Here is a 15,922-nt window from a genome sequence, read left to right as displayed (position 1 = left end):
TCATATTTTGATGGAGAGAAACGTAAGAGTATTTTCAAGGGTTCAAAATGATATGGAGATTGTTTGAAATGAAATTATCTTGAATGAAAACTCACTCATTCGAACGTGGAAGCAAAATTCCCACTTGTGAAAGAAATGGGTTAATGTGTCAAAGATAATGCATTGTATAAGAGAAAGTATCATTATTTCTAATTTCAAGGTGATCTAAACTTCGTTGTTTGTGTCATTCACTTTTGTTCTCGTTCTGATTATTTTAAACTTATTTTACCTGAATCCTAAACTCTTGTAATCTTATACTCTTTTCGAGTCTTTTTATTTAATGATATTATATCGTTTTCTAAAAATAAATAAATAAATTAATTGTTACTACATTTTCACACTAAACAAAGTTTAATCACACTATAATTATATGTAAACTAAAATCACATTTATTTTGATAATTTGACAAAACAATACTTTAAAAACTGCATTATTAATATTATTGTTATACAATAACAACCACCACAGCCTCCCATAGCTTATGCAAATTCACATATGTAGTTTCAAACTCAGCAAGGATATATATATGCAGTCCAAATGAGAAGCCTCATAAAATAAATTTTCCACATAACTCAGATATTCAATTGTTCCCCTTTAAAGTAAAAAAATTTCGACAAAATCATTCAGCATCAGAATCCTCTGCATCGCTGTCCAAGAACATTTCCACAGATTCATGGTCTGACGACTCTTTCTCTACCACCCCTGCATCTTCTGGTCTCTCTCTTTGGGCTGCTCTTTCCTTAGCCTCCTCCAGCCTAGAACTGACTGCTTCCCACGATACAAGTTTGTCCATAAAGACTGAGAAGTAATTTGGCCTTCGGTTCTATAAACAAATATCAGAGGCATATATATAAGGGAGCTTATTTCATTGACTTCATATACAAAATTTGAAGTTGCAAGACTTCAGTTACAGGCATTTACCTGGAAGTCAAGGTAGTAAGCATGCTGCCATCATAAATTCAAGGTAGTTAGATTAATAATAGGCTTTAAAAAAGATCTCAGAAATAATTTAAAAAAAAAAAAAGGAGAAGAAAAGGGAAAATCGAGAAGGAGCTTACTTCCCAGACATCTATGGTGAGGAGTGGCTGCAAGAAATTTTGGATATTAAATTGTTATTTGATATGTCATGGAAAAATTGAACCAGGAAAATGTGTTAAATACTCACTGAATAATCCCACACAAGGGGGTTCACAGCATTGGGAGTCTTGACCACTACTAACTTCTTGTCTTCTTCTGATGGGCGTGGGTTTATCGCATTTCCGACATCAAGTTTGTTTGCTTTATCTGGTCGATGATTAACAAATGACTCAGATAAAAAAATACTTCTTAATGGAAAAGAAAAGTGATTGTGTTTTTTTTACATGCAAGCCATGCCCAGCCTGAACCAAACTGTGATGTTGCTGCTGCTTTGAACTCCTCGACGAATCTCTCAAAAGAACCAAAGTCTCTGTTGATTAACTCTAGTAGCTCCCCAGTTGGTTTTCCTCCACCACCTGGTTTCATAGACTTCCAAAAGAAATCATGGTTCCATGCCTGCAAATGAAAGCTAAAACGTAAGCTAGTTTGATATAGAAACAATAAAATCATGTCAAACCATGAACTAACACAGAGCAGTACCTGAGCGGCATTATTGAAAGCAGGAAGCAAATCACCCTTGTTGTATGTGGCAATAATTATGTGTTCCAATGGCAAACCATCTAGCTCTGTTCCACCAATTTGCTTGTTCAAATTATCAACATAAGTCCTGTGGTGCTTTCCCCAATGATAATCTAGTGTTTCTCGGCTCATGTGTGGCTCCAAACCATTCTAGACCATATATACAGGTTTCAGAGTTAACACAAATAATGTTTCAACAAAAAATGTTACAGATATCAAACATAATGTGTGTACAATCTCCTATTTTTGTGTGCTTTGAAGTAGTTTAATTTAGGACTAAATATTGGTCTCATTGGGGAACACTTTATCTTTTTTGTTTTAGTATCACGATTTGAATCCAAGTACACAAAAGTTCAAAAACTAAACTCATTTAGAGACAGACTTTAAAAAGTGTTTCCCATTGGGATCATGAATGATGTTCATCAAATGAGGAATTGTGGTTGGAGTAAATATGATATTTACAATTACTTTAGATAATTGAAATTATATTTTGATTTAAAGTAGTATACACCACTATATTTGAATTCTATTAGGAGTATGTTAGTAGTTATATATATGGGGATATAAGATAATGAAAGTTTACATTGATCCTCTAATATATTCTCTCTTATCTCACCCCAATGTCTATCTATATTTTCATATCAATTAAACCCCAAATAATTAGTTATACTCATGTTTTTATTATTTATTTTAACCACCTGTCAGTCAAGGTCAGCTTTTGCGCACCTCACTAACATAGAGGAGGCTAGCACCACAACCAAACGAGATGACCTCTAGTTTGAATCTGATACTTTCAATGAGAATTGACTTCAAGATAGTAAACCCCTTAATTCAAACCACTTGCTCATAGAGCCATGCTGAGTGGGTCTATCACATTCATGAGTAAAGTGTGAGAGGTCCAAATATTTGCATGACAAATAACAAAAAGATCTAAATTCTTATTGATTATCATCACTACATGTTTTGAAAATTGAATAGTCAAATCAAAGCGTTCCGATTGCAAATCATACAAGCAGTTAAAAACATGCATAACAAGGCAAGCAGCAAGAAGTCTCACCAAAGGGTATGGTGGAGGAGCTAGTTCAACTTGAGCTGTTATACCACCAACACGATTTTTTCTCGAGCATATTCTCTACAACACAAAGAAGACCTTACTTCTCAAATAATAACATAAATCAAAACATCATGTATGACAAAACAAACAAAAAATGAAAAGATAAAGCCTTGGCCTTGTCTAAAGTGGTTAACCCTTTGAATATTCCAGAAGGTAAAGTTCATCTTAAGACACAAAACCAAGTCAATTTTCATGATGGCAGATCTTTTGGCCTAAACTGAACCATTTAAACATGAACCCATGTCACAGTAACCGTATATTTCCCCGGAACTAGCACAGAATACTAAGACAGAAAGGACATGGGCTGTTGAGAAAATGTATTGTCAAGGAATTTAGAAAAGCTCCTGTTGAGATGAAGTATACATATATAACGGATGGAGAATAAGCTGACCGAAGAAAGGTTTCGTTACCAAAGCACATTTTATCGAACACTTGGTACGCAATACAGTTTACTATTGTCACAATTTTGAAATGAAGAGAACAGCTTATCAAATAAAAAAAAGGAGAATAATGCGAGATTCTATCATCAAGAAAACCTCTTTTTTCCATAAGAGCAGTTTCCGAGATGACCCACGTGAACCTGGCGCAAGAGATGAGGCAAAATGGTGAGAATAAGAAGGAGAGAAATGGTGTAGGGGAAGTAGTACAACAGACCATCGTTGGAAAAGATAGAGCAATTAAGCAAAGTAGCAGTAACAGCTGAAGAAGCCATGTCTGAGCTATCCGCTTCTTGTCTGTAGAAAAAAAACCAACTTTTTGGAAGGAGGAAGAGTGGGAGGCGAAATGCGATAGTAATAACAGTCTACAAATGCTTTAGTTTTTAACTTGGATTTTTTTTTTTTTTTTTTTTTAGATTTACACGTTATAATCTACACAACACAAAATTGTACTCTTTAGTATAGTACAACTGCTCTATTTTGTACTATCAACATTAAAATAGAAATTTGATACAATGATCTAAAAAATAGTTTAAATTCCAAAAATAACTTAAGCCCAATAATTTTTTTTAAAAAAAATGACCTTTTAGATCCGTAAAATTACCTTTTTACCCCCTATCCTTTCTTTTTATTCTTTTCTTCATTCTTCACACAAAACAATGGATGAAACACCATTAACGTCAAATTGGCAACCGCAAGCTCTCGCGACAGCTCCAGTATCGGCTCCGACGTCATTAGCGTCTATAGCAGTACTATTATCTTCTTCTTTCGTTCCTTCCATTTCCTCGTGACAGTTTTGTCTTCCCCGATCCAAGTTCTTAACCATAATTTTCCTTTAATTTTTCAAACGCAATAACAATCATCCGTTCAAATCTCTCAAGCGTGTTAAAATCTTGAAGGAAGAGAGGTGAAAACTGAAATTGTATTAATGAAAGTTATTATTCAAACATTACATGTCTCCCTTATATAGGAATTCAATACTAACCAATTAACCTAACTAATAACTAATTAACGGTTTAATAAACCGTTAGTTATTATTTTTACATCCTCCCCTCAAGGAGAAACGTAGTAGAAACAAAGTTTCACCTTGACAAAACAAGTCGATGAAACATCAAGCTACAATCATGCAGCCATTGTCTTCAGCAAGCCCAATTCAGCGAGCTTCATCTTTTTAGCTATCCAATTTAGACAGCCGAGCAAACCAATTCAGCAAGCTCCATTTTTTTTTCAGCTACCCAACATAGACAGCCGAGCAAGCCCACTTCAGCAAACTCCAATTTTTTCAGCTACCCAACATAGACAGCCGAGCAAGCCCAATTCAGCAAGCTCCAAATTTTCTTTCGAACTACCCGATTAGATAACTCAATTTTTGTTAGTCCAATCCACAACAATCATCATGAATGGTCTTTTGTTCATTAGCCGCCAGCTTTCAACCTTTGCAGCATTAGTTTTTTTTTTTTTTTCAAACATTTGTCTTCAGCAGAACCTAAGTGAGCGATACCCACCATCTGCATCTATCGTTCCAGCATCTCTACCTTCAATGATTCTGTTTTCATGACCTACTTTGTATTCCACACCATCTTGTTTCTATCTTTTATTCATGTGTCAGCTGATCAAAAAACTTAATCCTTCTTTCCCTGTCCAGCGTTTATACTCCACAATATCCACGTCTCCCTTAGCATTTTTTTCAATACCTCTACCTTCAAACCAGCCATATCCAGCAAGTAACGCGGCTCCAAAACCCTCAACCGGCATCTCGTCATAATCCTCCATAACAAAATCGGGCAAATTACTCATATCCTCCCTGAATTTCTGCATCATCAGCGTCTCAATTGAGGAAGGTTTCGACTGTCCAGCGGAGACAACATCCGCATCATTCTTCAACGAATTGCGAAGATTGAGACCAAACGACATATTGGAACCCTTGCCGTTCCCAATCGTGTCGGTGGCCACCTCGAATTGGAGAGCGATTCCGTCGTCATCGGTAGATCCTAGAGGTAATTCGAGATTCTTCATCTTCTTGAGGGGTCTCCATTCGTTTTCTTTAGGAGGGATCACGAGTCTGTGTGAACGTTGATTGGATGCTAGGGTTTTAGAAGGGTCGAACTCTGTGACGAACTGCTTCTCTGATGCATCATGGTTTACGATGCTACCGCCGTTGAAAGCATTCTGCTGATGCTTGGGCTTTGAAGACGACTTGGTGAAGGAAAGCTTCATGGTCATCCACAGAGCGATCGAGAGAGAATGGTGATCATAACGGAGGAGAAAATTGTTGGTAAATAATCATTTACAGTGTCTTATCTCATGTCTTCTTTAGGGTTGTCTTCAAAAGACTCTCTGTCTCTATCTCAAAAGGTACAGCAGAGAAGCCAGATTCGGTCATTTCACTATTCAGAAGCCATGGATTCATTAATACCCATATCATCAAACTTGTGAAGTCATGCCCGTATATACTCTCTTGTAATCCATCCAAGATCCTTTTGCCCAAGTTCAATTTTTTTCTCATTGGGCGTCTCAAGAACTGATCTTGCATCTTTCATGTCGTCCGGTGTGAAACTTCTGCGAATGAGTCTTGAGAAACGGATCATGAGTCTTGAGAAACGGATCATGTCGTTGCACAGTTTTCTGAAATATGTGATTGGTTTAAATGATATTAAAATTGCAGAAACTATTAGGAGAGCGACATGGCTGACAACAAAGACCGTCTGGGGAGACTGGCTATCAATATTCACTGCTTAGACAACCTAAAGTCCCTGAATCATTCTTGCTTTCAGAATGTAACCCAGGAAGAAGATAATCAAGAAGAAAAAAACCCATCTCCTCCTCTGCTTTATTTTAATTAATTCTTGAAGAGATATGAATTAGGATTAAGGCTTAATTAGACTTTTTCTTTCACACCTTACTCCTTACCTTCAAGAATAGCTTCAATATCAACACCGTTCGCTATCAGAAAAACATTGATCTTCCTCCAACTTTTTTTTTTAATAGAATAAAGCCCTCCATCAATGGCTGCTCCGGCCACCAACAGAGGCAGCGGAAAAACCTCTAAGAATCTTACCCTTGAAGCTCTGATACCATGTTAAAATCTTGAAGGAGGAGAGGTGAAAACTGAAATTGTATTAATGAAAGTTATTATTCAAACATTACATGTCTCCATTATATAGGAATTCAATACTAACCAATTAACCTAACTAATAACTAATTAACGGTTTAATAAACCGTTAGTTATTATTTTTACAAAGCGTGACCTCATCAATATAACAGGCCATGGTAGCCTCTGTCACATTATACTATACGCACTTCTCATCATATTTACTTGCGTCAACGCAATGTATGATAGAAATAAAATAATAGACGGAAATAATATAACAAAATAGTTGTAGTTTGATGGTAATTATTTTTTTGACTGTTTACCACTAAACTATTTTGTTACATATTTCAATCTATTTTATTTTATTTCTATCATACCTTGAGTTGACGCAAACTATGAGCAACCAGTAAAGAAGATTAGAAGTGTGTATATATAATGTGACAGAGACTACCATGGTCAGTTGAATTGAGGTCGCGCTTGAGAGCTTTGAACGGATGATTGTTACTGCTGCGTTTAGGAGATTGATAGAGAATTATGGCTAGGATCTTGGATCGGGGAAGGCAAAACTGTCGACGAGGAAATGGAAGAAGATGACAGTGCTGTAGACACTAATGACGTCAGAGCCGATACTGGAGCTGTCGTCGGAGCCTACGGTTGCTCATTTGAAGTTAATGGTGTTTCTTCGGTGAAAAATGAAGAAAAGAATAAAAAGAAAGGAGAAGGGGTAAATGGGTAAAGGGATAATTTCACGTACCAAAATGTCATTTTTGTAAAAGTTATTGGGTTTAGGTTATTTTTGGAATTTGAGATATTTTTGAAGTCATTTCCTTTTAATGTTGGTAGTACAAAATAGAGAAATGTACTAATATAGTACAAATTTTTTGAAGTCATGTGGTTTTGAAAATTTTAAAAAACATCAAATCTATCTTTATTAAAAAATAAAAAATTATATTTTTAATCATCCAAACAATATTCGACCAATTATAATGGGTAAATCTAAACAAAAATTAAAATATCAAAATTAAAAACTAAAACATTTATAAATATCATTTCATTTACAATTATGTCAAATGAATTAAAAGAACCATAATGATAAGTTACACTTGATGCCTTTTATTTTAAAAAGTCTTAAATACCTAAAATTATTATAATTTGAATTCAATATGACACTATTTAAAGTTCAAGCTCTAATTTGATGAACAACTCCTTAAATAACAATGGGTCATCCTTAAATAATATGTTTGCAATGAAAATATAAAAATATAGACTGAGATGAAAAAATAAAAAAGTAACATAAGAACATAAAATAAAAACGCACTAGGGACAATTTAACATAAATAAGGTATTAAGGTTGAAGATTATATAATACATGCATCATGTGTTTTAGGTTAAAAAAAACTACTCAATCAAACCGCATATGCCTAATGAACACATGTCTTCTAAAGTTCAACTAATGTATCTTCTTTCTCGACAACTAATTGACATACATTCTTATAAATCTTATTTTCTCTTAATCAAATATTGACCTAAACTCATATTATTATTGTATTAATATTATCAAAAGAAAAATTAGAAAAGATAAGGTAATCAGAATAATTGTGTAACACCGGAATTTGAGAATTACAATGAAAACAAAAACTCGGGATCAAACAAAATAGGGCCGATATCAAGGTTTAATCTTTGGAATCGAAGGTAATTTTTTATCATCGCTGCCGCCGCCGCCACCGCCACGATCATCTTGCTTCCCTGCATCAAAATCCAACCTTAAATCTATGGCAGCAATGACATGACTTGTTTGATCTGTATCAATGTGAAGCTCTGCCTCCTTCTTTGACACTTCTTCCACTCTTGCTGTTACTTGATCAACTTTTGATGGTAGATCAATCTCTGCAAATATTAATTTGCATTTTTATTTCACTTTATAGTAAAATATATTTTTAGTTACTCAATTTAATTTTGTATAAAAAAAAACACAAAGTTGGTGCACATATAGGATATATAGCAATTTCAACCTATTCCAACATTTAAATTTTTAATTCTTTATGAATATCCAAGGGTTTTATTCTATATCTACTTTAGTAAAGATGAGTTAGATTCTAGTGAAAAATACTTGATTTAAAATATAAAAAAGAAATATTTTATTTATTTGCTTATTAATTATTATATTATTCTAGCTTAAAACATTTTAGATTTTGGGCCTATAAACCAATGTTGCCAACACACAAGAATGTGATGGAAGAAAGTCCTCATTCCATCTCTAATTCTGACTTGATCGATGAATTGAAGTTGGAAGAGTTTGTGAATGAATCAATGAATTAAAGTTGGAAGAGTTTGGACAACGAATCGACGTTAATATCCACCCGATAAAGTGTTCCATTGTACATTTTTTACGCGGATGGAAATGATGATCACTTGTCATGGATCACCCTTACAAATCAATTTGAGCTAAGAAATGGATGCTGAATTTTATCACTTCATTTTGGAGCTTTTTAGAAGGTGTGGATAATAACAAAATAAAGATTGCCAAATCCAAGTCTGAAAGAAACTCACAAATTATTTAGCGGCATCAACTTTATATGACGAGAAACGGGAAGAATGAAACTAGGTCTTGCTCATGGTGGTGATGCTTCCTCCAAGTAAATTTAGCTTGAAGTTGATCTTAGCTCATTTGATGACACTTTGACATAGATTTTTGAGGCACTTTTTGAGTACTTTGTCATATTTTTTTTAGTTTTGGTTTGTTTTGATTAACTCTTATATTTATGACTTGGGCATTGATCCTATGATGGAAAGGTTGAAATGGAGACAGATACAAACATAACTCCTTATAAATGTGTCAAAGGTTTCAAACGGTTAGGGTGTGAATACTCGAATTAATAACTTTCAGGATAAGATATTTTGCGCTCTACCATTAAAAATATTTATTTGAAACTATGTCTTATATAAGTTTCGTCTGATATTATAATATTTAGGCAAACATCTGAAGAATATTGTAATTTTTTTTGTAAATGATTATTACCTGGATTTGAGAGAATCCAAAGGATGAGGGCACAAAGGAGGAGGATGAAAGGAATTAGATGAACGGCATTTTCGGAGAATCGAGCTCGGGTTCTGTCTTTCTTGGACCCATCGGCCATCGGCTCCACAACAGGAAGCTCCTCCGACGATGTTGAGGAAGAGTAGTACTTTAGGTATTCGTCGTAAACTTTGCTTGTGCTGGTTGATCTTTGCATTTTTCTTGTGTTCTATGCATCTATGAACTCTAAATTATTTTTTTTAAAACTTGTAGAATGATATGTTTAATAAAATGAGAGGAAATGAATTCATGTGCAAGGTAACAGATCTAGCCTAAGGAATTATTCAATGTTTGTCCAATTCAAACGTTGAGAAAATTGAGGATAGCTTAAGGAAAAAAATAATTTATTTTTACATTTTCTTAAGTTTCTATTAATTATTAGTGGATTTTCTAAAATATACATTAAGCAATGTTTTTGTAATATAATATATATTATAATTATTATTATTATATTAATCTATATATATATAACTTTAATAATAATATTATTATATTAATACACTACAACAAAACATGCTTTCTGCGACACATCATTGCCAACGCATATTAAGCGTTGGCAAAAGTTAAACAAAAGTTGGATTTTGCCAACCTTTATTATATAGGATAACTTTTATATAATTTAAATTATTTATTTTTTAACTCAATAAATTAGTTTAATTATTAATTATATATGAAAATAATATATATATATATATATATATTTAATTTTGTATTTATATGATTCAAATTTAAAATTAATTTTATTTAATTATTTATATGTAAAAATATTAACTAAATATATATTATATAAATTTGGAATTTTTCTAAAACAAATAATATTAAAATTAATTTTAAAATAGATTTTAACTCATTTACGTTCACCAAATTAAGTAATATAAAAAGAAACAAAAACTTATATATTAAATAATATATTAAAATTGAGTAATTAATTTAATTGACAATTATTTTTTAAATTTTATAAGACCAAGTGTTCACAAGGGGCTGAAGTTTTTTTAGGGTTTAAACAGGCAGCAATTTGTGCGTTTGGAAGCTCTCCCTCACGGTCCCTTTCCTGTTATCGCTTTCGCCGCCTCATCTTAGCTTCCCTTTTCTTTTTTCATTTGTTTCTCATTCTAGGTCATATAGTTGGAGAGGGAGAGATTCAAGGTATGACTAAGGATCTGGATAAGGAGCTTCGAAAGCTAAATTGCAGAACGACGGGTGGATTCATAAAGTTGGTGCTTATCGAAAGCAGAAAATCATTCTCTTTGTAAATTTGCATCATTTTTATCCTGCTGCTAACTTCTCCTATGCATTCTCTTCTCCGGTAATCTCTCTATTTCTCTATTTTCCATTGCTATATCATTTAAACGATTCATTTTACATGTCAATCTCCTATTCTTCACGTATTTATCAGCTTCCAGATCATAGTTTCGTCCTTGTTTGATTTGATCGCCCTGATCTGCATAACTTGCTAATATTGATTGATTAAGCTATATTAGACTTGAACTTATATTATTTGTATTGTTCTTAGATCTGAAAGCAGACTAGAAGATTCAAATTCTACAATAATTCTTATCTTTAGCTCAAAATCTAGGTCAAGTGAGAGCTGTTTTAAAATAGTAGTATACAGTTCAATTCAATTAAATTAAAATTAAAACAGAGAGGCAGAGGAGTTTTATTAACCCGTGCACTGATAATTCTTAAGATATGTTTGAGTTTTTGTTGTTGTTGTGATGGACAATTTCTGTTAAGTTGCAGACATAGATGATACTGTCAGTATAACTAATATATACTCACTTCATCGTTATAAAACATTGTTATAAAACAGTTCAACTAGTTAGTGGAGTTAACATCTCATTTTATTTGTTAAGAACTTTGGTATCTGAATGGATATGGATGACTCAAAACTTGCTAATGAATTTCTGTATACAAAACTAAATATATTTGATATGAAATTTGTATTGGTTGGGATACACCACCGAAAATCGTTCAACCTTCAAATGTCTACCGTATAAGATCCAATTGACCAGTTACCCATGAAATTTTTACTTTATCTGTGAACCAGATCCAAGTGAATAATTCTAAATTTCTAACACTTTAGTATTGTCATATCATTAATCAATTGCCAATATATTGGCTCATACTATCTTTATTAACATCATCAACAATAACCAATAACCAAAAGATATGCCTACCTAAAATTTAGATATCCATGATTCTCTACAACTCTCTCAATTGAGGAAGTACTAATATGGATTTGAACATATAAAATAGAAACTCACCAACTGCAGAAAATCATCCCAAGAGTGTACTGACAAACCAAACTCTGCAGCTTTCAATTTTTGTTCGGCTGTTACCTCTCCGAAGCTGACAAGAGCTATCCAACAAAGAGTGCAGAGTTAATAACTTGTAAGATGTTCAATTTATGAGTTATTTTGCTAAGCCTGTCATAAGAGATATAAAATCATCTTACTCTTCAAGCAGTGTGAGACATTAGGACATGTCTTCAGGACCTGAAATAATAAGTATAAATTATATCCAGTTTATTATGTTTTTTGCAATCTAAAAACATGCCATTTGGTTGGTTAATTATTATATATTGTATACAACAGGTAAGGCATGCCCAAGGGTTTCATAATGTAGCAGGAGAAAAAGAACATAGTGCATACATGTCAGAAGAGTTTTTTGATGCAAAACTCATACATCTTGGCTAATATCAGGTACTAAATTTAGTCAATAATTAATGTCAGATTATCTAATATAAATATATCCTAATTTACAATAACATATATACTCCCAACAAGGTTATTTTGAAATAATCGTTGGTTATTTAAATAACCCAAGATCGAACAAGCCTTTGCAAATCCACGCTATGGTGATTTTCATGTTTATTATGCATTCCATTTATAACAGAATTACAATAAAATTGAAAAGCTATGTTGAGCTGCATTTTCAGTTTGTTTTCTTATCTGAATCGATAAATCAACCAACGAGCAGTGAATCAATGGCGGAGAAAAGCTTCAAATATGTCATCCTAGGCGGCAACACTGGTTTAAGTTGCACAATTTCGATATTATCGTACTCTAATTAAGTTTGATATAGGACGAAGATATCGAATCCATTGTATACCTTAATTATGTTATGCTCAGGTGATATCATATATCAATATTTGTGTTGTAGTTATGAAGGAGGAACGAGAGACTGAAATTGGGCTTCCAACTGATGTCAAACATATTGCACATTTTGGCTTCATATGACTGAAAACTTTCTTATTTCCACCATATTTTTTTGCTAACCCACCAAAATGAATTGATGCAATATTGTATTATTATTGTAGGGTTATACTGTTATAGAGTTCTAAAAGCAGGGTGTTAAGCAAGGTGAACTTGCAATTATTTTTAAAGAAGCGGTATGTATGACTTTCCTTGCATCTGTTGTCTTTTTCATGTATATTGTTAATTTGTTATTGGAGTGATGATGATTTGATTTTAGTTTCTTTCATTTTGGTCATCACTATTGGTACTTGTGATGATGGACCTTTTCTGGCTTTCAGGTTGCTCCTTATGAGCGTCCAACTCTTAGCAAGGGATCCCTTCTTCCTGAGATTAAGTTTTCAAAACTTCTAAATCATCAAAGTTGGTAATCTAATGCATTTGTATTTCTTGTCCATTTGATACTGTTTTCAGTCATTTAGGATGCTTAAATGAGCTCAGATCTGCAGTAGAATAATCAATGATTAAAAATGTTGTTGTTCATATAGGTCTATAACTAGCTTTATGTGAACTTATCTATTAAATTTATAATTCTTATAATTTTTTTCTTATTGATTTCAATGAAAGAAAGTTTATGTATTCACTATTAAAAGGTCTTCTAATAAAGTATGGTCCCAAGAGAGTTCTTGATACCAATTATAGATGTTGATACTTATAAGTGGAACTACTGAGTTTTATTTCCTCTGCTTTCAATTTCAATAGAAAAATATAACAACATACAACTTCCATTGGAACATGAAAGACGGGCTTTACTTGGATTGGTGTTAGAGCTACTTATGCAGGTTAGCATTACATTATCTTTAATTGAGTAAATCTCTTTCCTTACCAATTATTAATGCTGCCAAAAGGTTATATCATATGTTGAGTTGCAGATTTAATTATCCTAATTAAGATTTATTGCTTTATATGTGTGAAGATTGAGTAAGTTATAGAGATTTACTTATCTCAATTGCTGGATTCTCTTTTGGACTACATTGGTGTGAAAAATTCTTCAAACACTTTTTTGAGAGTATTTAAGAAAAGGAGTGACGTGTTTGACATCTTTTTTTCTCAAGTTAAAGTAAATTTACTTTGTTTTTCTCATTTAGTTAAAGAAAATTTACTTTGTATTTATTGTTTGTTTATCTTGTCAAGAGCAATGAAATGTTTCTTCTTTGAATCTCATTGCAGAAATAGACCACATGGCAAAATCTAATTACAAGTTGTTGATCAAATATCAGGTCTAATTGTGTGGTGGAGTTGGTGCCCTAAAAGTGGGATTTATTAAAATTTTAATGGAGTAATGGTTGTTTTTATATTTTTATATGATTATTTTAGTATACGAAATTTGTCTTTTATTTAAAAAAAATTTATTTAACTATTAATATGATTTTAAGAGATAATATTATGGAGATGAATTATATTTATTTTGTATTATTTCAAATGTTAATAATGAGTAAAAAAATGATATTTTAAATGTTATTTTTAATTTAAAATAATAAAAATATAAAAATATAAAATAAAATTGTTAAAAAATAAAAAGACTTTTGGCGACGCTTAAATGATTTTACCGACGCTTAAATAAGCGTTGTTAAAACTTACGCCCACCCTGCTTTTGGCGACGCAAGAATAAGGGTCGGTGATCTTTTTGGCGACGCTTTTAAGGGTTGGCAGAAGTCTTTTTAAGCGTCGCCGAAAGTCCTTTTTGTTGTAGTGATATATATATATAACTTTAATAATATTTATAAATTAAAATAATATAATATATCATTTTCTATATTATTTAATACAACATTTTCTCATTTTTTTTTTTTTAAATTTGATGACTATTAATATCACCTTTTTATTTTTTTAATACGTTAAATTAGAGACTTTTCTTGTTTTTTTATTATTCTCCTTGTTCCCTCTCACAGTGGAGGAGTAAAATCGTCTTTAAAAAAAAATAATTTTTTACTACTTTGTCCCGGTAAGAGGGAGCAGGAAAAATCGGAGCAGAGGATCCCAAACGCTAAATTATAGGATTTTATTACTTTCATAATTATTACTTTAGTTATTATTTATTAACATTTTTTAGTAATTAATTTTCTTTGTTGAGGTTGATGTTAATGTTATCTTTAGTAGTTGGATCTACCGTACAAGTCTCTTCATTATTCGTTAGTCTTCTTGGTCAAATGGGATCCCATGCTTTCACTTTTCCCTGCTCTTCCTATTCCCTCTTAAAGGGGGAAGGGTAAAATTGAATAATTTTTACATTTTTTTTCTTATTTTTTTTGTAAGAAGATTTTTTTTCTCCCCTTCCTTTGAGAGGGAGCAGTGGAAGGTGGGAGCAGAGGATCTCATTTACTTCTTGGTTAGTTGGAAATTTATTTCAGTTGTTATATCAAATATGGCATTCAACGTCATCCTCACACTTTTATTGAAATGCCAATATTTTTTATAGGTAATCGTTCTTTAAATATATTGTCGTAGTTGTTGCAAACTCCATCGACTATATTCATTTTATTTATCGCATAATCGATGTCAACAATCTATGACCGTAAATTGGTAAAATTCTTTTACTGCATTTATTCCCCGTTCATAATGTATTAGTCATGAGCCATATTTATTATACTAAATCATAGTAAACATGAACTCTTTATAAAAGTCAAACTAATAGAGTATAAATACATTCGTGAATACCTTTTGAGCTTGAATTGTGGTAGCCCAATAATTTTCTCAAGAGTATTTATATTTATTTCATCATGGGTAACGGTACCCGGGTTTAGGGCATTACAAGTGGTATCAGAATCGACCCGATGGTAGAAACAAAGTGTCATGTTGGTCACTTCTAGAGTCCTAATCAGGGGTGTCTAAGACTACGAATGGAATTGTGACAAAGACGTTGCGTGACTAATTTGGGAGATTTTGATGTCCCACATCGGAAATCATAGTAAATATGAACTCTTTATAAGAGTGAGGCCAAGGGCGAATCCAGGATTTTTTTTTTCACTGGGCTGAAAATATTATTAATATCTATAAGTTTCCGAATTGTCGGGTCGAGAGTTGTGGTTAATTTGGATACTTGGGTCGGAGTGTGGGTTGACCCACCCATAAACTTAAAACGGTTAAAAATAAAATTAAAAATGTTAGAGGTATGTTTCGAATTTGCAATCTAACAAAAACAAGTACAACCTTTTAACCAACTAGGTTACTAAGACTTTATTTTTTAAATTAAATGGACGTTTTAACATTAATATAAGTTCAACTTTTTAACTAATTAATATATATATATATATA

At 32.4% G+C, this 15,922-nt stretch overlaps 3 protein-coding genes and 1 long non-coding RNA gene across 7 annotated transcripts; 1 reads left to right on the top strand and 3 right to left on the bottom strand.

The window, feature by feature from the left end:
- Positions 1-566: 566 nt before the first annotated feature.
- LOC124945075 (superoxide dismutase [Fe], chloroplastic) lies at positions 567-3,610 on the bottom strand. The gene is made up of 9 exons (XM_047485447.1): positions 3,464-3,610; positions 3,346-3,389; positions 2,753-2,827; positions 1,657-1,845; positions 1,401-1,572; positions 1,205-1,323; positions 1,098-1,124; positions 961-984; positions 567-862 (listed from the first exon to the last, which is right to left on the bottom strand). The coding sequence occupies exons 1-9, from the start codon at positions 3,519-3,521 to the stop codon at positions 659-661; spliced, it is 912 nt and encodes a 303-aa protein (XP_047341403.1). The 5' UTR covers positions 3,522-3,610; the 3' UTR covers positions 567-658.
- Positions 3,611-3,886: 276 nt separating this feature from the next.
- On the bottom strand, positions 3,887-5,463 carry LOC124909720 (protein MOS2-like). The gene is made up of 2 exons (XM_047450369.1): positions 4,955-5,463; positions 3,887-4,079 (listed from the first exon to the last, which is right to left on the bottom strand). The coding sequence occupies exons 1-2, from the start codon at positions 5,461-5,463 to the stop codon at positions 3,887-3,889; spliced, it is 702 nt and encodes a 233-aa protein (XP_047306325.1).
- Positions 5,464-8,003: 2,540 nt separating this feature from the next.
- LOC124909718 lies at positions 8,004-9,570 on the bottom strand. Its single transcript, XM_047450368.1, has 2 exons — positions 9,357-9,570; positions 8,004-8,224 (listed from the first exon to the last, which is right to left on the bottom strand). Exons 1-2 carry the CDS (start codon positions 9,568-9,570, stop codon positions 8,004-8,006), a joined length of 435 nt encoding a protein of 144 aa, XP_047306324.1.
- An 851-nt stretch (positions 9,571-10,421) lies between these two features.
- On the top strand, positions 10,422-14,044 carry LOC124910433. 4 transcript variants are annotated; one of them, XR_007096416.1, is made up of 6 exons: positions 10,422-10,719; positions 11,728-11,804; positions 12,008-12,804; positions 12,949-13,030; positions 13,370-13,449; positions 13,838-14,044. It is a non-coding gene; the product is annotated as an uncharacterized LOC124910433 (long non-coding RNA). The 4 variants fall into 4 exon arrangements; XR_007096417.1 differs by having other exon boundaries at positions 12,949-13,034; XR_007096419.1 differs by having other exon boundaries at positions 12,949-13,034; positions 13,888-14,042.
- The last annotated feature ends 1,878 nt before the right edge of the window (positions 14,045-15,922 follow it).

Source organism: Impatiens glandulifera, chromosome 7 (assembly GCF_907164915.1).
Source record: "Impatiens glandulifera chromosome 7, dImpGla2.1, whole genome shotgun sequence".
NCBI lineage: Eukaryota > Viridiplantae > Streptophyta > Magnoliopsida > Ericales > Balsaminaceae > Impatiens > Impatiens glandulifera.
The sequence above is the reverse complement of the archived record's forward strand: the minus strand, read 5'-3'. Positions and strand labels throughout refer to the sequence as shown.

Bases quoted from the DNA above. Each gene is read 5' to 3' on its own strand.
- LOC124945075 (XM_047485447.1), bottom strand. From the start codon at position 3,521: ATGGCTTCTTCAGCTGTTACTGCTACTTTGCTTAATTGCTCTATCTTT. The intron at 2,828-3,345 runs GTTTTCTTGATG...TTTGTGTTGTAG, and splicing joins TGCTCTTATGGAAAAAAGAG to AGAATATGCTCGAGAAAAAA. The intron at 1,125-1,204 runs GTGAGTATTTAA...AATTTCTTGCAG, and splicing joins CCCTTGTGTGGGATTATTCA to CCACTCCTCACCATAGATGT.
- LOC124909720 (XM_047450369.1), bottom strand. From the start codon at position 5,463: ATGAAGCTTTCCTTCACCAAGTCGTCTTCAAAGCCCAAGCATCAGCAG. The intron at 4,080-4,954 runs GTTTGAAGGTAG...GAAAAATTAAAG, and splicing joins TTACTTGCTGGATATGGCTG to GAAAATTATGGTTAAGAACT.
- LOC124909718 (XM_047450368.1), bottom strand. From the start codon at position 9,570: ATGCAAAGATCAACCAGCACAAGCAAAGTTTACGACGAATACCTAAAG. The intron at 8,225-9,356 runs GTAATAATCATT...TAATATTTGCAG, and splicing joins TTGGATTCTCTCAAATCCAG to AGATTGATCTACCATCAAAA.